This window comes from Leptonychotes weddellii, chromosome X (genome assembly GCF_054177405.1).
Source record: "Leptonychotes weddellii isolate Sample4059 chromosome X, ASM5417740v2, whole genome shotgun sequence".
NCBI lineage: Eukaryota > Metazoa > Chordata > Mammalia > Carnivora > Phocidae > Leptonychotes > Leptonychotes weddellii.
The window spans coordinates 60,102,187-60,124,787 of NC_138385.1; the positions used below are offsets into that span (position 1 = coordinate 60,102,187).

General features: G+C 40.5%; 1 protein-coding gene across 3 annotated transcripts in view; it reads right to left on the reverse strand.

Annotated features, from left to right (window-relative positions):
- Positions 1 to 18,554, reverse strand: part of YIPF6 (Yip1 domain family member 6) — a 28,667-nt gene extending 10,113 nt beyond the window's left edge. The window contains exons 1-4 of one of the 3 annotated variants that reach the window (XM_081808733.1): positions 18,119 to 18,554; positions 5,617 to 5,745; positions 4,226 to 4,304; positions 346 to 388 (exon numbers count right to left, since the gene is read on the reverse strand). In XM_081808733.1, coding sequence (XP_081664859.1) covers positions 346 to 388; positions 4,226 to 4,304; positions 5,617 to 5,745; positions 18,119 to 18,175 — 308 coding nt within the window. In that variant the 5' untranslated portion in view covers positions 18,176 to 18,554. Of the gene's footprint in view, positions 1 to 345; positions 389 to 4,225; positions 4,305 to 5,616; positions 5,746 to 18,011; positions 18,031 to 18,084 lie in introns of those variants that run through there. The other 2 variants (XM_081808734.1, XM_081808735.1) reach the window with 2 other exon arrangements.
- Positions 18,555 to 22,601: the final 4,047 nt, after the last annotated feature.

The following is a 22,601-nucleotide window of genomic DNA, read 5'->3' on the forward strand; positions in this document are numbered from 1 at the left end:
ATTGAGGAGGGCACATTCTGCATGGAGCACTGGGTGTTATGCACAAACAATGAATCATGGAACACTTCATCTAAAACTAATGATGTAATGTATGGGGATTAACATAAGAATAAAAAAAAATAAAATAAAAATAAAAGAGAGGAGCGCAATTTTCATACCTTTAATTCCATCACTCTTTGAATTGATCTGGAAACCTGCTTCACGTTTTAGATTTAAATCATAAGGAGTACAGTATGTCATAGAAGTCCTAAATTAAATATTCAAAATTCCCCTCAATTTTGAAACTCCACACAAAAAAAGTATAGTCTATCTCAAATGACAAAGGAAGGAAATGTAAGTACTTACAATGCAAGTGTCACACAAAGGATCAAAGGGCCCCACAGATCCCCTATGAGGCAAGAGAAAACAGAAGACTATTAAGAAACAACTATGTAGTATTTTCTAACTTTATTCCAATTATCTACCTCTCCCACTCTTGGAATTCAGACATCAAGGCTCCTTCTGCCTGCCCAAGCGTTCCCACTTCTCCTACCCCTCTACCTGCCCTCCCTGCTCCCCAATTCTGAATGCCCTTCTTCATATATCCTTTAAATTTTGTTGACTTCTTAGACCACAAATCACCTCTCTCTACCACCTACTAAGCCACATTCCAGCATGCTGTAAAGACCAAGGGGCCGGGAGTCAAAAGACTTAAGTGCCCCACCCTCAGAAAGACTAGAGCCAAGTCACTCCACCAAACTGAGACTACATTAGACAAGGCAAGTATAATCAGGCTCACCTCAAGAATATGAGAAATGGAGCTTAGAAGGAAGTGACTTCCCCAAGTTTATATAAATAGTTAGGTATGGAGGGGGGACCAGACCCTTGGTCTTCTGAGTCCTACTCCAAAGTTCTTTCCACTCTGCCACACTGCTTCCCTTCTATAATCATTACACTGAACTAGTATGGAATTGCTGTTCTTATAGGTGAAAAAACAGACCAATATTGGTAATTTCATAAGGTCAAACCTTAGCAAATAACATGAAAGCTTTTGGAAAAGTATAAAAGGCTCTGCCAACATCAGGTCTAAGCACAGCGGTTCTCAATTAATAGCTGTTAGGTAAATTAATCAGCCAACAGTTCAGTTACATACAACCTACAGCAAAATTACCTTCCTCCACTAATATGAAAAAAGATACATATACCATTTCTAACTTTAACCTCTTATGTACATAACTTTAAAGAAGTATGCATATGTACATACTTATATTGGGTTTTTTTTTCACATTATATATGTAATTTTGACACCACTGAGGAAAGTTTGGAAAAGGTATAAAGAAAAATTATAATCCTACCACTCTGATAAAATATTGTTTTTCTTGTTAAATTTTTGAACTTATCAACTAAAAAAGTGAATTCAAGTACAACTGACATTAATACACTGGCTTTTAAAAAAATACACTTAAGTTTTTTTTAATTCATAAAAAATCTGTAACAGTATTTTAGAACATTTTCTTATTTTAGCAGAATATATATATATATTTTTAGTAGAATATATTCTATTTTTAGTAGAATATATTCTACTTTTAGTAGAATATATTCTATTTTTAGTAGAATATATTCTACTTAGTAGAATATATATATATATTCTATTAAGGAATTTACTATTTTAGTCACTTTTAAGTGTACAGGCTTTGGGTACATTCATTGTTGTACAACCTTTTTTTTTTTCATTGTTGTACAACCTTTGTATCATCCATCTCCAGAACTTTTTCATCTTCCCAAACTAAAACTCCAACCCTGAAATAATAACTCCCATTCCCCACTTAGCCTCCAGCAATCATCATTTTACTTTCTATCAATTCAACTACTCTAGGAACCAAATGTAAGTGAAAAAACGTATGTCCTTTTGTGACTGGCTTATTTTACTTAGCACAATGTCTTCACGGCTCATCCATGCTGTAGCATGGATCAGAATTTCACTCCTTTTTAAAACTGAGTCATAGGGGCGCCTGGGTGGCTCAGATGTTAAGCGTCTGCCTTCGGCTCAGGTTGTGATCCCAGGGTCCTGGGATCGAGCCCCGCATCGGGCTGCCTGCTCAGCGGGAAGCCTGCTTCTCCCTCTCCCACTCCCCCTGCTTGTGTTCCCTCTCTCACTGTGTCTCTGTCAAATAAATAAATAAAATCTAAAAAAAAAAAAAGAAAACTGAGTCATAGTCTATTAGTATATGGTATATGTCATGGTGTATATACCACAATTTGTCTATCCATCCGTCCACCTTTTGGCTATTGTGAATAAGGTTGCTATGGACATGGGTGCACAAATATCTGCTTGAGTTCCTGCTTTCAATTTTTGGGTATATACCTAGAAGTAGAATTGCTGGATCATATAGTAATTCTATGCTTAATTTTCTGAGGAACCACCATGCTATTTTGCACAGCGACTGCACCATTTTACATTCCCACTAGCAATGCGCAAGGGTTCCAATTTCTCCACATCCTCACCAATACTTGTGATTTCTGTTTCTTTGATAATGGCCATCCTATTGGGTGTGAAGTGGTATCACATTGTGTTTTTTTTTTTTTTAATTTATTTTTAAGTCGTGAATTTTTTCCTTGCCACTTTGCCAAGGGCTATGCTAACAGGGCAGGGCAGAAGTGCAAATTTGGGCCATGACTGACTTACCCTTTGTGCCAGCCTATGTGTTTATCCCCACAAGGTCTGGGAATGGACCTTAACACATGACATAGCTAATCATCATCACTAATCAGCAAGATAACACACTGGTTCTGCATTGTCACTGAAGCAAACTTGCTTTGGACTGAGCCACAGCAGCAGTTGAAGGGGTATCCTCACATCTGGGATAGCAGTGGTAGAATGGAAAGGGCAATGAACTTGAAAACTGGGTGCTAGTCCTGCCTGTGTCATCCTGACCAGACACTCAGCTTCTCTGAGACTCATTCTCTTCATCTGTAAAACAGGAGCAATAACTCCTACTTCACAAGGTTGTTGTAAGGATTAAAAAAGAAGTGTGTGTAGGGGGAGGGCAAGGCACTAGAGTAACAGCTACCATTTATGGGGTGCCTACGAAATGTCAGATGCTGTGCGAGGTGGCTGATATGCATTATCTCTAAGCCTCACCAGCAGATACACGGTATTATCTCCACTTTAACAGAGGAAGAAACTTGAGCCTCAGAAAAGTTAACTGTCTTATCCAAGATCACATAGGTAGTGATGGAACCACTATTCAAACCCAGATCTGTCCATGCTCTTTCCACTACATACCCGCAGTAGCAAATCATGTCAGCTCCAACCCACAGTGTACTATGTTAAAAAAGATTCTGACACTGCATCCATGTGCCACATATTTGACATCCCTACATTACAGCTGAAATGCTGCCAAAATAGAAGGTACACTCATGTGCAACATCATTGTTACTACTCTCAAACAACTGATTCAATTTTTCTGATAAAGGGTACTATGAAAGCAAAAATAAAAGGTCTAACAATTTTAATAATAAATTCTAAATAAAGGGCGCCTGGGTGGCTCAGTTGGTTAAGCGACTGCCTTCAGCTCAGGTCATGATCCCAGGGTCCTGGGATCGAGTCCCACATCTGGCTCCCTGCTCGGTGGGAGGCCTGCTTCTCCCTCTCCCACTCCCCCTGCTTGTGTTCCTGCTCTCGCTGTCTCTGTCTCTGTCAAATAAATAAATAAAATCTTTAAAAAATAAAAAATAAATAAATAAATTCTAAATAAGAGCATAATTTATTGCAAACACTGTTTTGATAGACCTCGTGGACAAAAAAAAGCAGTCATCAGACTAAGTAATAGTTCTGCAAATAGAAATGTCAATAAAGGTATTAATTTGTTAATCCTTAATGGGTATTAGCTGTTACTCTAATTTAATATTCAAACATTTTGCCTTTCCCTTGGAGACTGTCAGCTCTGTGGTTGAATAAAGTCCCTATGTGTTTGCACCTTCCAGAAATATTTTTTTCAGTGGCAGGTGAAGATATACAGTCTATATTTACTGATGAAGACAATATATTAAGCAAAATCTTCCAATCTCTGAAATTCCATTCTAAATGTTTAAATTCTTCAGAATGTTCATTTGCATGTTCATTTATATATTTTTTCATTCTGCAAAATGCCAGTTTTCTTATCACAGAAATTTAGCCATATAAAAGTATTTACGATAAGGTACGCTGAAAAATAGCAAATCCTCAAAAAACTCATATACTTACAATCTCTCAAAAGAGTATTACTTTTCCTTGGGTACAAAACATGCATGAATTTTTTCCCAACAGCTTTGAGATCACGCATCTGAAAGACAGAAACAACTTGTTGTATTGTCATGACCAAGGTTACCAAGTAGTTCCCTCACTTAATTTGCTCAAATTTCTTTTATTTTAACCTCTTGGGTTCATTGAATTTGGGAGCTACAATTCCAGTTTAACTCCTTCACTATACAAACAAACAGAAAGATAGTGCGTTTCTTATTAACTTTTTTCTTTTTTTAATTTATTTAAATTCACTTAACTAACATATAATGTATAATTGGTTTCAGAGGTAGAGGTCAATGATTCATCAGTCTTATATACTACCCAGTGCTCTATTAACTTTTTTATTAACTCTTTAAGCCAACATTTAACTCTTTACCACACCCGCCAGCTCTGTTTTTTTAAAACTCTGTAAAAGAGAAATATAGCTGTCCCAATATGTTACTTAAAGAAACTAAAATAATATAACTATTAAAATCTACTCTGCAACACATGGCATCTGACTTTCAGTTCATAACTGATTAAAGTCCTAAGGGCCAATTAGCCTGCTCCCCAGCTACCACATTATATACAATATAAAACAAATTAATCTCCAACATTCCCAATTTAACTGGTAAGTGAATCCTAAAAGCCAGATTTTTAAAAATCAAGACAGTTGAGGGGCATCTGGGTGGCTCAGGTCACGATCTCACAGTCCTGGGATGGAGCCCCCTGTTGGGCTCCCTGCTCAGCAGGGAGTCTGCTTCTCCTTCTCACTCTCTCCCTGCCTCCACCCCATTCATTTTCCCTCTCTCTCTCAAATAAATAAAAAAACCTTTAAAAAAAATCATGACATTTGAGGAAGAGTACAGTAATACAAATATAACCTGTCAAAATATAGTTGAGATAATTCTGTCCTGACTTTTTTACCTAGAAATTTCTTCATGTCATTAACAGTTCTTTGTAAATACATTTTTAGCGGTTGTTTAGTATTCCATTACATAGATGTAACATAATTTACTTAACTGATATCCCCTCTGTTGTTCAATTTCTCCTTATCATAAGGAATGTTGTAATAAACATCTTTGTATATTAATATTCTTCTGTATTTTGAAAAATATTTTTTAAAAAAATTCCATATACTGTATGTGGAGCAGAATTATCAGCTTAAAAATATTCGAACATTATAAGATTCTTAATACTCATTATAGCCAAACTGCTCTCCAAAAAGCCTGTACCAAATTATTCTCTAGGGGAAAATCTTAAATTTCAATAAATAAGATATACTGAAAATCAGTTAGCCAAATAAAAATAATTACTATAGTTATTTAGTCCCATGATACTGAATAGAAGTTCTCTCAGCTAGTCTCACTTACAATGGTATTCTGAACAGATTCATTTAATGTGGAGCTGTCAAATTCCCGAATGTGAGATCTCATAGGAATGGTGATTTCTCCTTCCACGGGGATGTCTTGTGAGATCGATATATCGGAAAGGCCTGCAAACTGAGAAGAGTTGGGAAAAAAAAGTAAAGTCTATAATCAACTGCAGCATTCCTCAAAGACATCATTTCCTAGTGAGTAGGGACTACGTCTTTTTGTAGGGTTTTACACAGTTTTTCAAGTAATGTATTAGTTTACCAGACATTAAACAATATGGTCAACTAAAATTCTCAAATGCTTATTTCTTTTAACTTAAAGAAGGAGATGGCATATGATGGAAAAAATTGCGAAGTAAATGGCATAGACACTTTCTTGCCCTCAAATATTTGCTTTCTTTCAAGCATGAAACCTTCACATGGCACAAGCTAACAAGACTGCAAAGCTATTTGAAAGCGACCTTTCGGCAATCACATCTTCACACAGCCACAATTCTGTAGCTCTTCTGCTCCTTGGTAGGCTCCGGTGGCCTCTGCTGGCTAGAAAGGAGCATTAGGTGAAGCCTAACGGGAAACTGGGAAGAACAGGGAAATAGCAAAATAAATCTTGATTTCTACTCTTTTTACCAGGTTACCTAGCAAACCAGATCAAATAACATTTCCAAAGTGAATTATGAGATTGCAAGCTTATAAACTCTTACGTTCATCTGCCAAATTTTATTATTCTAACTAAAACTCTGAAATCTTCAAGTTCCTAAGAAAACAAAAGCAATCCCTTCTCACATGGATTTTGGCCCAACAGGCACAATATTTAGAGCGTAGCCGTTGTAGGTAAACCAAGTACAAGACAGTATACTGAAATTTTAGGAAGAATAAAGTTGCTTAAAGAACTTATGAAAAACAAATTCTCAAACACACTTTTAATAAGAAATGCAAATTAAAGCTACTTGTAATAAAAATTTTTCCCTGTTAAGACTGGCAAAAATCCAACAGTTTGACAACATACTCTGCAGGTGAAGCATTCACACGCATCTGGTACTACAGTCTACTGAAGATGAATCTGGCAATATCTAGCAAATTTATATATGGATTGCCCATTGACTAAGCAATGCCACTTTTAGGAGTCTAAAGACAAAGTGGCAAAAACACAAAAGGACATATAAACAAAACTACTCATTAGAACACTACTTGTAAAAGCAAAATCCTGAGAATAATCCATATGCCCATCAACGGAGGACTACTTGAATAAAGTATGGGATATGCACATAACAGAGTTCTATGCAGCTGTAAAAGGAATGGGAGTATCTCCAAAGAACTATTTATGGAGTGTTAAATAAAAAAGCAATGTGGAGAAAAGTTTGTATAATATGCTACCATTTATCTAAGAAAGGAGGGAATACAAATAAGACACTCTCGCACCTGAATGTTATCTTTTAAATGTAAGAAATGTGTAAGAGATAAATCATGCAGTGTGATGTAAGTCGTATGTAAGAAGTAAGTCATATGGGGCGCCTGGGTGGCTCAGTTGGTTAAGCGACTGCCTTCGGCTCAGGTCATGATCCTGGAGTCCCGGGATCGAGTCCCACATAGGGCTCCCTGCTCAGCAGGGAGTCTGCCTCTCTCTCTGACCCTCCCCCCTCTCATGCTCTCTATCTCATTCTCTCTCTCAAATAAATAAATAAAATCTTAAAAAAAAAAAAAAGAAGTAATTCATATGATTTTTTTTTTAAAGAGACTTCCTATTAAGGAAAGTGGGGAATAAGGTAGAGGAGACAGGGAGAGAAGTTAGGCTTCTTCAAATACAAGTTGTTCTATATATATGACTTGAGAGCTTGAAATCATATAAATAGTTGCAATAATTATGAAACAAAATTAAAACTTAAAAGAAGTCCTTAAGACAAAGAAAAATGAAACAAATGAACCTACTGTATGTTGAATTAAATGCACAACCACACAGCAACTATTTCAAGTGACTTTAATACACTGTAATTTGACTTGTGATTAGAATGTAGAAAGCTGGAAAGAATACCCCTCCCACTAGAACAATGAGAAAAAGTTAGATAAACTACAAAATCATAACTTTCCTCGAACCCATCAGAGAGTTGAGGTTGTACAGCAACCAAGCAGCCTGATTAAAATCTAAGAAAAGAGAGGTACTTCCAGGAAAACATGGGACATGAGCACCACTTTGCACATTGTATCATAACACAGAGAATGACACTAGGCATCACACAGATGCTTAAGAATTCTGCTAAAATTTAGAATTAATTGCTAAAGGCCAAGCATGGACTAGTACGAGGGTACAGAGCCCCTGGAAGCATCAGACATAAGGGGAGTTCACACCCACTTGCAGAGTCTTCTCCACCAACTTCCACTGGCTGTGGGTTTTGGGGAAGGGAGGAGCTGCCAACTCTGAGAAAAGCAAAGAGCCCTGCTCAGACCCTTCTCCCCTACAGAACAAGAGCCTTAGGGCTACTGGGAGAACTCTGTTGTCTCCAGGGCACAGGCGAAGACCCGCTGTGGCTGGGGAAAGGGAAAAGACAAATCTCTCTACTCCTGGGGGAGGGATAGGAAAACATCCTGAGGCCAGACCACGACAGTCTCCTTCAGCTGGGGGGAGAAACAGAATCACTGAGCAAGTCCCACTCAGGAGACACAGGGATACACAGTTTACCTAAGGCTGAGGCTGGACCAACACAGCAAAGAATCCCCCCTCCCTTGCTAGCCCCACCACCCAGGCTAGCAAGTATGGAGTCAAAACCAACAGCAGTCTACTGCTAGGGGAGGGCCTAGAGGTTGGAGAGAGAACCACGATCTTATGCAAGGGCAAAGGGAAAATGCAGAGAGCTGAGAATAGAACAGGAACGTTAGGAAAAACACAGGGATGATCTAGCACTCACCCCAAGCACAATGTAATGGAAGAGGAATTTGAAGCTGGGGACACACTGAAGGTTCCCATAGCAAGGATAAAACCCAAGCACAGTTCAACTCCTGACCAGACTGATTTAATCCCCACAGGAAAACCTTGGCAGAAAAGATGTGCCACTTCCAGGCAGTCTCTACTGTTCTGTACATGATGGCCAGCATTCAATAAAAAAAATTATTCCCGGGCACCTGGGTGGCTCAGTCGTTAAGCGTCTGCCTTCGGCTCAGGTCATGATCCTAGGGTCCTGGGATCGAGTCCCACATCAGGCTCCCTGCTCAGCAGGAAGCCTGCTTCTCCCTCTCCCACTCCCCCTGCTTGTGTTCCTGTTCTCGCTGTCTCTCTCTGTCATATAAATAAATAAAATCTTTAAAAAAAAAAAAAAAAATTACTCCCCCCACAATGAAGAAACAACCCACTATGATGAGACATAGCAATCAATAAAACCAGAGAGACTCTGAGATGCCCCAGATGTTAGAATTACCCGAGGAAAATTAATAGGACTATGATTAATATGTTAAAGGCTCTAGTAGAAAAGGCATATGCACAAACGATGGTGAATTTCTGCAAAGAGATGGAAACTGTAAAAGTCAAATGGTAATCCCAGAAATAAATGAACACAGTAACAGATGAAGAATGCCTTTGACAGCTTTATCTGTAGATTCAACACAGCCAAAAAAAGAAATCAGTGATAGGTCAGTCAAAATTATCCAGACTAAAACAAAAAGAGAAAATTTTAAGGAGAAAAAAATATATCAAATCATTGTTGTACACCTTAAACTTATACAGTGTTATTATGTCAATTATATCTCAATAAAACTAGAAAAAACAAACAAAACCCAAAACAGAATAAGCATCCAAGAGCTGTGGGTCAATATTAAATGGTCTAATATAGATATAATTGGAATCCCAGAAGAGTGAGAAAATGTGTCTGAAGAAATATTTGGAAAAAGAATGGCTGAATATTTTCCAAAATTAATGACACACATCAAATGACAGATCCAAGCCCAGAGAACCTCACTCAAGATAAATACCTAAAGACAAAACAAAACCAAAAATCCACAAACCTGGACACAATCAAACTACTGAAAACCAAAAATAAAGAAAATCCTGAAGGCCACCAGAGAAAGACACTGCATTCAGAGGGACAAAGATAAATAACAGACATTTCACCCACAACTACCCAAGCTAGAAGAAAATGGAAATACCTTTAGAATGCTGCAAAAAACTGTCAACCCAGAATTCTAAACCCAGGAAAAATAGCTATCAAAAATGAAGGCAGGGGCGCCTGGGTGGCTCAGTTGGTTAAGCGACTGCCTTCGGCTCAGGTCACGATCCTGGAGTCCCGGGATCGAGTCCCGCATCGGGCTCCCCGCTCAGCGGGGAGTCTGCTTCTCCCTCTGGCCTTCCTCCCTCTCATGCTCTCTGTCTCTCATTCTCTCTCTCTCAAATAAATAAATAAAATCTTTAAAAAAAAAAAAAATGAAGGCAAAATACTTTTTTCAGACAAGCAAAAGCTGAGACACACACTACAAGAAATGTTAAAGAAAGATCTTCAAGAATGTGATACCAGAATGAAACTTGGACTAACACAGAAAAAGAAGATCTCCAGAAGCAGTTAAAATGAAGATAATTATAAAAAACATTTTTTCTTATTTGAAATTATTCTAAAAGATGATTGCCTAGAGCAAGGGTCACAAAACTTTTTCTGTAAAGGGCGCCAAAAGTAAGTGTTTCAGGCTCTGAGAGCCATGTAGATTCTGTTGCAACTACTCAACTCTGCTGCTGTAGCATGAAAGCAGTCCAAGACAAGACATAAACAATTAATAAAACCTTATTTATAAAAATAGGTAGTGGGCCAGATTTTAAATCATAAAAATATGACATTTAGGAGATAACTGGAAATTTGAACACTGACAAGATATTTGATACTAGGGAATTACTAATTTTTTGGATGTACTAATGATACTGTTATGTTCTTTAAAAACAGACTCCTTTTCTTTTAGAGATACATGTTAAATATTTACTAAAGTAATGATGCCTAAGATGTGCTTCAAAATAGTACAGAAGGGAAATGGATAGGGCTATGGAAAAAAGAAGACTTGCCATAAATTGGTAAGTACTGAAGGTTAGGTACATAAGGGTATATTTTACCATTGTACTTCTGTATACCTCTTAAACTTTTCTTAATAAACAGTTAAAAAAACAAACATTCTGACGAACCATGAGAGACGATGGACTCTGAAAAACAAACTGAGGGTTCTAGAGGGGAGGGGGGTGGGAGGATGGGTTAGCCTGGTGATGGGTATTAAAGAGGGCACATTCTGAATGGAGCACTGGGTGTTATGCACAAACAATGAATCATGGAACACTACATCTAAAACTAATGATGTAATGTATGGTGATTAACATAACAATAAAAAATTAAAAAAAATAAAGGATTAAAAAAAAACATTCCTAATTTTAGGGGCTATCTGAGTTCTTTTTATTCTTGCCCCTCCTCCAACCGAAATGAACCTGAATACAACCAAGCCTCTATATCTCAGAGTTAACAGGAAATATGTGGATAGAGGAACATACTAAAAATACCATGAGAATACCAATCAGCCAAATACAGAAAGTGGAGAGTTCTACAAGACAAATGACTGAATTTAAACAAAGTACATTAAAAACAGGAGAATGTTTAATAGTAAAAGAGACTTATGAGACTTATTATCCAAATGCAATTTGTTGACTTTGGATCCTCATATGGACAAACTATAAAAACACACGTTTTTAGAAAATTGTGAGATGATGAGCAGAGATTAGATGATACTGAGAAATTATTAGTCTTGTTATTGTGATAACAAAGAAAACGTCCTTCCCTGTTAGAGAAACACACTGACGTATTTACAGGTGAAGTGATATGTCTAGGATTTGCTTTTAAACACTCAGAAAAGATCATGAAAGACAATGAAAGACCATTAAAGACTGAAGGGAACTAAGGAAAAACAACAACTCAAGGCAATGTGAGATCCTGGATAAGATCCTGAAACATTAGTAGAAATGTGGTATAATTCAAGTAAGATCTGTGATTTAGTTAATAGTATTGTGTCAATGTTAATTTGCTGATTCTGATCATTGTACTATAGTTATGTACAATGTTAACATTAGAGGAAACTGGGTAAGGGCTATAAAGGAACTCTCTGTTGCAACTTTTCTGTAGGTATAAAATTAGTTAAAAATAAACAGGTTAAAACTCATACTCCAAAGAAAAAGGAACCTTTGTGCATTGTTGGTGGGAATGCAAGCTGGTGCAAGCCACTGTGGAAAACAGTATGAAGGTTCCTCAGAAAATTAAAAAGAGAATTACCATAAGATCCAGTAATTCCACTACTGGGTATTTACCCAAAGAAAACAAAAACACTAATTTGAAAAGATATATGCACCCTATGTTTACTGCAGCATTATTTACAATAGCCTAGATATGGAAGCATACCAAGTGTCCTTTGATAGATGATTGGATAAAGATGTGGTATATATGCACAATGGAATATTATTCAGCCATAAAAAAGATTGAGATCTTTCCATTTGCAGCAACATGGATGGATCTAGGGGCGCCTGGGTGGCTCAGTCATTAAGCGTCTGCCTTCGGCTCAGGTCATGATCTCAGGGTCCTGGGATCGAGCCCCACATCGGGCTCCCTGCTCGGCGGGAAGCCTGCTTCTCCCTCTTCCACTCCCCCTGCTTGTGTTCCCTCTCTCGCTGTGTCTCTCTCTGTCAAATAAATAAAATATAAAACAAACAAACAAACGGATGGATCTAGAGGGTAAGTAATGCTAAGTAAAATAAGTCAGAGAAAGACAAGTACCATATGATTTCACTCATAAGTGGAGTTTAGGAAACAAAAACAAATGAGCAAAGAAAAAAAGAGACCAAAAAACCAGACTCTTAAACATAGAGAACAAACCTGTCGTTGCAAGATGGGAGGTTGACTGGGGGGATGAGTGAAAAAGATAAAGGGGATTAAGAGTACACTTATTGTGATGAACAGCACTGAGATGTGTATAGAATTGTTGAATCATTATATTGTACACCTGAAACTATTATAACACTGTATGTTATACATACGTGAACTTAAAAAATAAACAACAAAAAAAGATTAAACAAAAAAATAAAATCGTATTCCAGAAAAAAAATGTGGTGGGGAGATGAAATAAGAACAGCAGAATTTTGATAGGTACCTGGGTTCATTATACCACTCTTTATTTTATTTATATACTTAAAAACTTCTGTAATAGAATTCTTAAATACATCATTTCCTTGTTTCTGCCATTCCCTCAAACTACTCTCCTTCCCCTCCTCCTCCCTGATCAAACTGCTCTGCACTCGCCCACTCCCTTAATCCTTTGTAACTTGGCACTCGACCTTCCCACAACTTTACTTTCCCCACGGCTCTGTAACAGTGATCTCATAACCAAGAAGTACAAGGATCCCTTCGCCCTCTGAATATTCTTCAGCACTTAATATGTCAATCACCCCTTTTGAAGCTGTATTCTCTCACTACTATGACACTGACCTTTCAAGCTCCAGGGTTGCTGTTTTGACTTTTCATGCTGCCTGCAACTGCTAGGGAAGGCAAAGCAGTACAGAAGGAATGAGCTTCAAAGCCAAATTGGGCTCTGCCCTCACTTGGAGACAACACCATCGTAAGAATTAGGTAACACCAGCATTGCACCTAGCACACGGTCAATGCTCAACATACGATATTTGGAGCGTATTGGTTAAGTGTGCTGCTGGAAGCCATTCAGCTCTATCATTTACTACCTATGTGACACTGAGCAGGTTCCTTAACCTCTCCATACCTCAGTTCCTCATCTATAAAATTGAGAATAGTATCATCATCACAGGGTTGTTGTGACGAAGAAATGCATTACTGTGTGTAAAGCACTTAGTAAGAGGCTCACAGCAGGGGCTAGATACAGGTTAGCTCTAGTTCAAGATTCCCAGGGGGTCAATTCCAGTTCTGTCCCTTGTATAAAATGGGGAATTTGGCTGGCCTTTGTCTCCTGTTCCTGCAAGGCAGCCTCTAAACCCTTGGAATTTCCTAAATGATAGTGTTATTTTTGTTATTCATGGTGGGCCCTAACAGTTTAGCTAACAGGTGAGTCATGGTAGGCCCCTAGACAGTTTATGCTAATGAGATGACTCAGCATGGGGGCAAACCATTCCAGACAGACAAAACACAGTATTAGAGGGTTGAAGCTTTGACTCCTGTGACATAAACCTGGCCTCTGGGAAGGCAGCTATGCTCACCACTATACCACCAACGCAGATAAACCTGGCCTCTGGGGAGGGGAGGAGTCAATGATCTAGTCAATCATGCCTGCATAAAGAAACACTAACAAAGACTCTAGATACATGACTGCACTTCACTGGTGGGCAATATTCTGCCTATTGTCACAGATTGATGTATCAGGGGGTTAACAGGGTCCTGACTCCACAGGGAGAAGACAAGGAAGCTTTGTGTTAGGGGGACCCTCCCAAATCTCACCCTATACATCTCCCCCTTTTGCTGGTTTGGAGTGTATCCTTTTGCTATAATAAAACTGTAATTTTAAGTATAGTGCTGTCCTGAATTCTATGAACCATTCTAGTGAAGTATGGAGCTTGAGGGGATCATGGGAACCCCTGAATTTGCAGCCAGTAGGTCAGAAGTAAGGGTGGTCCTGGGAACATTCAAACCTGTGGCTGGTGTCTGAAGTAAGGGCAGTCTTGTGGAAGACTGTGCCCTTAACCTGTGAAGTTTGGCCTAACTCCAGCTAATTGGTTTTGGAAGTCACTGCAGTCACTAAAGTGTCATGTGATTCCTATCCTATTCCCCCATCCCAACATTTCCCTAATATCTCTTCTCAGGAGAATCAGTGATACGGTTCAGAGAGCTGAGCCAGGATCTGTGGACTTCAAGCCCCACATATGACAAACAGGACTGCTAGGTCCTCAGCTAGTCAGGTCTAGTGGACCTTGCTCTCTGACTAGCCTCTCAGGGGGGATGAAAGGTGCCTTGGACGCAATGTCTCTTCCCTTCTCCCTCTGTAGGTAGGCTCATGCGCACATATGCACACGTGTGCACAGAAACCCATGTGTACACTCTGCTGCCTGGCTTGGGCCAAGGAGGGGAGCAGGTAGAGGCAGGGCCAAAAAGATACAGTAGAAGCAGGGACTGCAGACTTAAGAAAGCAGCTGGGACCAGATGGGTTATACTACTGACCAAAATCCTGGAGCAAAGAGTCAACAAGTTGGGGGGTGGGGGGCATCAAGCAGAAACCAGCTCAGACCAAGAGGCCTGGCTCCAAGAAGTGGGGAGGGGTGGCTAGTGGTGTGGTCTCCAGCTAGCCCCTTTACCTGAGGCCAACATCCCTCCAGCCCTCAGGCTAAAGCCATTATTATAACTCTTTTTCCTGCTCCCTAAACAGACAAACAATAGATAAGCATTACCAAAGACTGTCTTCTCAACTCTATGCAAATGGCTCCTAATTAAACCTAGTCCTGACTTCTGAGCCCTGAAGTCCAGGTTTTAGACAAACTGCCTGCTGGGTATCTACTGGATGGTCTGCCAATATCTCAAACTAAACATGTCCCAAAGTGAATTAATCAACTTTTAGGGTCCTCATCCTCCTCTTACGTATTTCTGTTCAGGGCATCAGTATCTTGCTTTTCAAAATGTGGTACCGGGGGACACCTGGGTGGCTCAGTCGTTAAGCGTCTGCCTTCGGCTCAGGTCATGATCCCAGGGTCCTGGGATCGAGCCCCACATCGGGCTCCCTGCTTGGCCAGAAGCCTGCTTCTCCCTCTCCCACTCCCCCTGCTTGTGTTCCCTCTCTCACTGTCTCTCTCTCTGTGTCAAAATAAATAAATAAAATCTTTAAAAATAAATAAAATAAATAAAATAAAACGCGGTACTGGGAGCAGCAGCGGCAGCAGAATCACCTGGGAGCTTGTCAGAAATGCAGAATCGCAGGTGTCCTCTCAGACCTACCAAATCAGAATCTGCCATTTAACAAGATTCCCCAGGTGACTGCTATGCACATTACAGTTCGAAAAACTCTGATCCAAGACACAGTCTCCCTAGCACTCCAAACCCTCAAGGAGCCTGCCTGTGTCCAGTCTTCATGGCTCCCACCACTGCTATAGTCCAGGTAGCAATCACTTGTTCCTAGAACTACTGGTTTCACTAGTCTAGCTTCCAAACATTCCTCATGGTAACTCTCCCTCAATTATGTTGTCAAATTCATGACTTTAAACCCTTCCCTCCTCAAAAATTTCCACTGGCTCCTCATTGCCTATTAAACCTCCAAGCTTAGTAGTCAATAAGAAGAAATATTGTATGATCATTATTATTATTGTATGATCATTACGTGCCAGGCACTCTACCAAGTATTTTACATGTCTTAACTCATTTAATCCACCTAACAACCCTATGAGCTAATTATTACTGTATCTTCATTCTACAGATGGGGAAACGGAGGCATGGAGAGGTTAAATGACAGAGCTGGGAATCAAACCTAGGCAATTTGACCCCAATGCACAAATTCCTAACCACTGTTTCATACTGCTCCCTAATTCAGTGGCCTTATTTTTTTTAAGGCTTACCTCCTAAGACTTCCCTGTACTTTAGCCAAAGTGATCTACCTGTCGTTCTATAAATACATTAACACTTCCCAACTTCTGAGAGGTTGTGCAGTCTTAATGGAAATAATCTGGGCTTCAGAAGCAGACATAGTTTCAAGTTTTAGGCCTGGCCACTAACTGGTTCTAAGACCCTAGGGAGATGATCAAACCTCTCTGAGTCTCCTCTCCTCATCTGCAAGTAAAACACAATTTAAAAACCACCTAACTGAAATGGCTGCTGTGAAGTTTAGAAAATATGCAGAGGATGTCTAGTACAATCTTGGCACATAGCAGGTGCTCAATCATGGATAGCTCTTATGCTCACCTGAAATTTCAAATCTTACCCACCCTTTGACGCCCTCTCAAATATAACTTCTACTGTGTAGCTTGCTTTGTCACCCCAACTGGACATGATAGCATCTTCCTTTAAATTTTGTTAATATTTTATGTGTAACTGTGCCTGATTTACTACCTTATTTTAGCATTGTACTTGTGTCGTATTAGACTGTAAGCACCATAAGGGCAAGCCCTAAAACAGCTAGCATAATGCATTGCACATTTGTGGGAGTTCAATAAACATTACTGAGTAGAAGTGGATTGGACATTGAGTAACGAATGACCAGAACCACTAAAATTAATTGGGGAAAACTTCATAAAAAAAGAGGTGGAACAGGAACTAAAAACAGCTAAGCACCTGTAACTATGTCACACGAGGCACTGTGTGTATAATAGCTCATTAGTACTCTCATTAAGTCTGTGATGAGTTACTATCCCATTTTCCAAATGAGGAAACTGGGGTTGAGAGTGACTTCCTCAAGGTCACAATTGTTCCATGAGAACTTGGAGCCACTCACTCTCTTTCACTGCTGTATCCCCAGTGCCTAAAGGAGTGCCGGGAACACAGTAGATGCTCAATAAATATTTGTTGAGTGAATGAAGAGATGAAAAAATAGTGCTAGTAAGCAGAACCAGGACTAGAAGCAATTTCACCTGACTCCCAGTTCAGTCCTCTGCTGTTAATTTGCCAATTTAAAACAGAGGAAAGGGATGTACCATTTATTAAACAACTGCTATAAAACTGAACACCGTTTGGGAAGAGGGATCTTAGGGCAGAATGTTGAATAATTACACTCCTCAGTTCATGACACTGATTGTGTTTGACACTTTACATAAATTATATCATTTCATCTTCCTAAAAACTCTTTGAGGCAGGTATTTTTATATCCATTTTACAGATGAAGAAACACTCTCCATGAAATGATTTGCCCAAACTCTCATAAGAGGCAGAGCGGGTGATTCCAGCCCAGATAGGTTTAACTCCAAAACCTGCGTTCTTAAATACTTGTCCAGGCTTTGGGCTTGTACTTGCAATGGAAATCGTACCCCCTGTAGAGACAGGAGCAAGACAGCATCATGAAGTGCAGGGCATCATGAAGAGCATTGCAAGGAACTGCAACAGGGAGGGCAGGGATTAAATCAAGACTACTGAGGTCACTGAACAAATCAGTAATCAAGTTGTAACGTCCTTTGGGAAGCAATCTCATGAATCCAAGAATACTGCTACTCCAACAAGAACTAGTGACAGAACTTGATAACATGAAGGACAGCAGAAGCAAAGGTACTTAAGAAATCACCTAAAGCTTGGCATTTAACACAATGTACGGGAGGAGGACAGGCCCTGAGAGTATGGGACAGGAAAACGAATAGGAGTTTCACAAGAAGGCGTGGAAGGAACGAGGAGGACAGGGGGAAAGCGGTTAGCCCAAAGAGCAGGTGCAGTGTTGAGACTGGTTCTGGCATCGGGTATAGGAAGGGCCTACCGGGAGGAAGGAGTTCCGGCCTTCTCAGGCCAGGAGCCCGTCACCCGACTTCCTTAAGGGCACTCTGCCTCACCCTCAGTCCCTTTTGCCGCAGAACCCAAGCTCACCAGGGGCCTGGGCGATGTTGTCCCCGGGTCTCCTGAAGACTCGGCCGCTTTCGCCATCTTGGCCCTCCTTCTCCCCGGTCGCTCCCACAGGCCTTTGCGGAACCTGAGACGTGGAGGCCGCCGCTGGTCAGCGCGTCATCGCGCGGCGGTCGCGTCACCGAAAGGCGCCTGGTAACGGCTGTCGGTCCCGTCGCTCGTTGCTGTCCCTGTCCTCCGGGTGTCCGGGAGCGGTCCGAATCGCCGCGCCTCGCTTCGCTTCTTAGGGGCCGTAGGTCCCTTTAGACACGCTCCCCCTTTCATACTCAACCCCAATCCTGAGACCGCTCCACGGCTGCCTTTTTTTAATCCATCGCACCCGCGCACCCGTTTCTCGCTCTCAGGGCGGGTCCGCAGAGCTAGCACTTCACGGAAAAAGCCTGCGCCTCCCCGGGCCGCAGAAGAAATTCGCGTTTCCGTGCTCCTGAATAAAGAGATCAAGGCCGCCTGACCAACTGCTTCCTCCGCCGTCGCTGCTGCCTTGCGCTTTTTCCCCCCCGCTACCAGCCGCTTTCCACTTCTCAGCTTTTATAAACTGTACAAGATTACTTTTCTTTCTCCCTCACCCCCTTTGAGGGGGGGCGAAGCTAGCTTCTCTATATACGGTGGCCAAAATGTTAATCTCACTACAACTTCTAAAATTGCTAAGTGATGTGGAGCAAGTACTAAAGATGTTTAAGGTCTAAAAGAGGGTGATTATTGTAGTAATAACTTAAAAAAAAAAAAAAAACCTGCATGTCCCAACCTCTTTTCCCTACCTAATTCCGGGTCTTTCTCACTCCACTTTACCTCGGCCCCAGGTTAAAATGCGATCAGGTAATACAATCATTTTTGATGCAAGGAGGATTCAGGATACCTGAGTGTCCTTCGGTGGTATGAATATCAGGTTTCTGCTTTTAACAAACAGGGTAGGGATGGGTGTGTAATAAAGTGCTTTATATTTTTGGATAGGCAATCCAGAAAGAAATCAAGTCTTAAATTTAAGAAGAAAGAATGTGGAATATGGTGGGACGAAATTCTCAAATGTTGGGGTGGGGGGTGTAGGGGGCTTGTGTGGGGTTTTTTGTTTATTCTCAATTCTTCAGCTCAAGCACATTTTCAGTACTTGCTCAAGTACTGATGGGAGTGATATTAAAATTGAGGCCAATAGATATGAAACATCTTTTGAAACATTTTTTTAAAAAGATTTTACTTATTTGAGGTAGACCGAGAGAGCAGGAGCAGGGGAGCAGAGGGAGAGGGAGAAGCAGGCTCCCCGCTGAGCAGGGAGCCCCACGTGGGGCTGATCCCAGGACAGCGGCATCATGACCTGAGCGGAAGGCAGACACTTCATGACTGAGCCAGCCAGGAGTCCCTGAAACATTTTTTTTTTTTTTTTACAAGAGAATATTAGGTAAATTCCCCAGCCCCAGCTTCGCCACCCACTCTACCCCTCCCGCTTCCACCCCAGTCCAGATTTCCGGCACTTGTTATCGGCTTACCAAGTCCCTTCCCGTTTTCCTGAGGCCGTTGATAATCTCTTCTATTTCCTTGCCAACCTCCAAAATTAAGTTCTCTCTCCCTAACCCCAAGCTCCAACTTCTGCCACCTAACCTCATCTCTTGGCCTCTTTGCTACTGGTTTCAAGATGGCTCTGATGCTGGGTTAAGAAGAGGACAGGCCATAAAACAATTGTTCAGGCAGTCAGTGTTCAGGTTCCCTAGGGATTAATTAGTTCCGGCTAAAATGTCAGTTTTCCTCATTTAACTAATAGGGTACAGGTTGAATATGAGGTAATATGCTGTGAAGAAAAAAACTCAGGACAGTTGTAGAGGAGGCAGGTGGCACAGGGACATGCTCCTAAAATAGGAATTATTTTATGTTTTTTTTTTTTTTAAGATTTTATTTATTCATTTGAGAGAGAGAGAGAGTACAAGCAGGGGGAGCAGCACACAGAGGGAGAAGCAGGCTTCCCGCCGAGCAGGGAGCCCGATATGGGACTTGATCCTAGGACCCTGGGATCATGACCTGAGCTGAAGGCAGCCGCTTAACGACTGAGCCACCCAGGCGCCCCAGAATTATTTTATGTTTTTAGTTGCAAATATATCTTACAAAATTGCCAAGCTCGGTATTCTTTAACACACTTTCAGTCATTACCCTCTGTTAGACTATGAACATTTACAGTGCAGCAGGACTCAACATGACTTGCCCAAAGTTGCCCAGAAACTTTGTAAGTGGTGGAAGTGAGATTAATATTTAGGCCAATAGGTATGGAGAACTTTTTTAGTTGTTCTAAATTACAGAACAATACAAAGCGCAACTCTAAGAAAACAACTAGAAAATATTGAGGAAACAGGCAGTTTCCTAGAAAAATGGTCAAAATTAATTCAAAAAGGAAGTAGGGAATTTCATTGGGATAAAATTTTGGAAATGAAAAATCAAATATATAAAAAGCAAAGTACAGAACAGTTTGTATGGTATGCTACCATCTGGGGAAAAAGTAAGGGGGAGGGAATATATATTCATATACTTGAATTTTCACTGACTATGTCCCAATGGCTACACAAGAGATTGGTAAACAGTGGTTGCCTCAGGAGACAAACGGAGGGACTGGCAGTAAGAGGTGGGAGGGACTACTTAATGACTTTCAAGGGAGGACTGTTTGTTGTATAACCTTTCATGCAGTTTGAAATTTTTACCATAGACATGTATTACTTTAACATAAAGTTGCCAAAATCTATCCTTCCCTCCCACCCACAGAGTGCTGGATGGTTTCACAGGCTATTCATTCAAGCCTTCAAGGAGCAGATCATTTCTACATTACATAATTTTTTCCAGAGAGAGGGAAAAAGAAAATTTACAAGTTTATTCTAGGGACCCAGTATAAACATGGTATCAATCCTGACAAAGAGTTCTAAAAGAGAAAACTGTATCAGTCTCACTATCAATATTAGGTACAAACATCTTTACACTAGCAAATCAAATCTGGCAAAATAATACAATAATAATATCCCATGACCAAGTAGAGTTTTTCTCAGAAATGTAAAGTTCATTCAGAAACAGGAAATGCAATAGTGATAACTGACCATTTTAACATGTCAAAGAAAAGAACCATCATCTCGAGGCTGAAAATTCAAACTTCATTCCTGAAAATACATTATTAATAATAACTATATAATAACTACATTAGGATACCTAATTTCATAAAGAAATCTGTCTCAAACCAAAAGTCAGCATCTTGCTATACCTGGCATTCTATTTAAGCCAAGACCAAGAGAAGAATGCTTATTATCACCACTATCATTTGACACTGTCCTGGAAGTGCCAGGCAGTGCAATTAGACTCTTCCTCCACTGGGGGCCGGGGGCAGCCTTGCTCATTCTCTTTGAGGCCATTGGTCCCCCTGGATATTCTCACCCATAAACCCCACCTTAACCCTCTCTCTCTAATACACAAGCAAACTTCTAACCCTAGAAACTCCAAGTCTGTTTCCCACTTCCAGTATTTTCTTTTCTTGGCACTTGCCTCTCCCAAAGTATAGCACTTCTCTGTGTAAACACTCCACCCTTCCTGGTGTAAACATAGTTTCTTCCCTCTCCTATTGTAAAGAATTACTGATAACTCCCCTCCCTAACCTATCTGCCTCCACCTCTTTCCCAGTTGCTGCCTTGGCCCAGCCCTTCCCTTACCCCATTCTCCTCCAGTCCTTTTCCACTTTCAGAGGCTTTAAAAAAAAAAAAAAAAGATTTTATTTATTTACTTGAGTGAGTGAGAGAGCAAGCGAGAGGAAGAGCATGAGCGGGGGAGAGGGGCAGAGAGAGAGGGAGAAGCAGACGCCCCGCTGAGCGGGGAGCCCGATGCTGGGCTCGATCCCAGGACCCCAGGACCCCAGGACCTCAGGACCATGACCTGAGCTGAAGGCAGATGCTTAACTGACTGAGCCACCCAGGTGCCCCAACCGAGGCTTCTTATACCTTTTATTTTCACACCTATCTCCAAACTAGGTTATTTCTCTGATTCCTCTACCATGTACCTCATCCCTGGGCTTTCTCAGCGCTTCTGACTCAGGATTGCCTTGCCCCTGGGCTAGGAGGAGGTCAGGCTATAAAGTAATTGTAGATTCAGTCAGTATTAAGGTTACCTGGGCGCCCTTTCAGGCTACACATACCCGTTCCCTCTTTACCAAATAAGGTAGGAGATTGGTATGAAATGAAGTAGAGTGCTGTGTATTTTTGGATAGGCACTCCACAAAATTTCAGAGTCGCTCTAAAAGTGAAAAGATGTAAAGGACAGAAACAACTCACAGAATAGGAATTGCCATCGCATTTTTTTCTGTTACAAGCATATCCAGCAACATTTATGATTGTGTATACCTACATTAATTATTCTTTTTAAAAACATGGATATTTTCTGGGGCGGCTGAGAGGCTCAGTCGTTAAGCGTCTGCCTTTGGCTCAGGTCATGATCC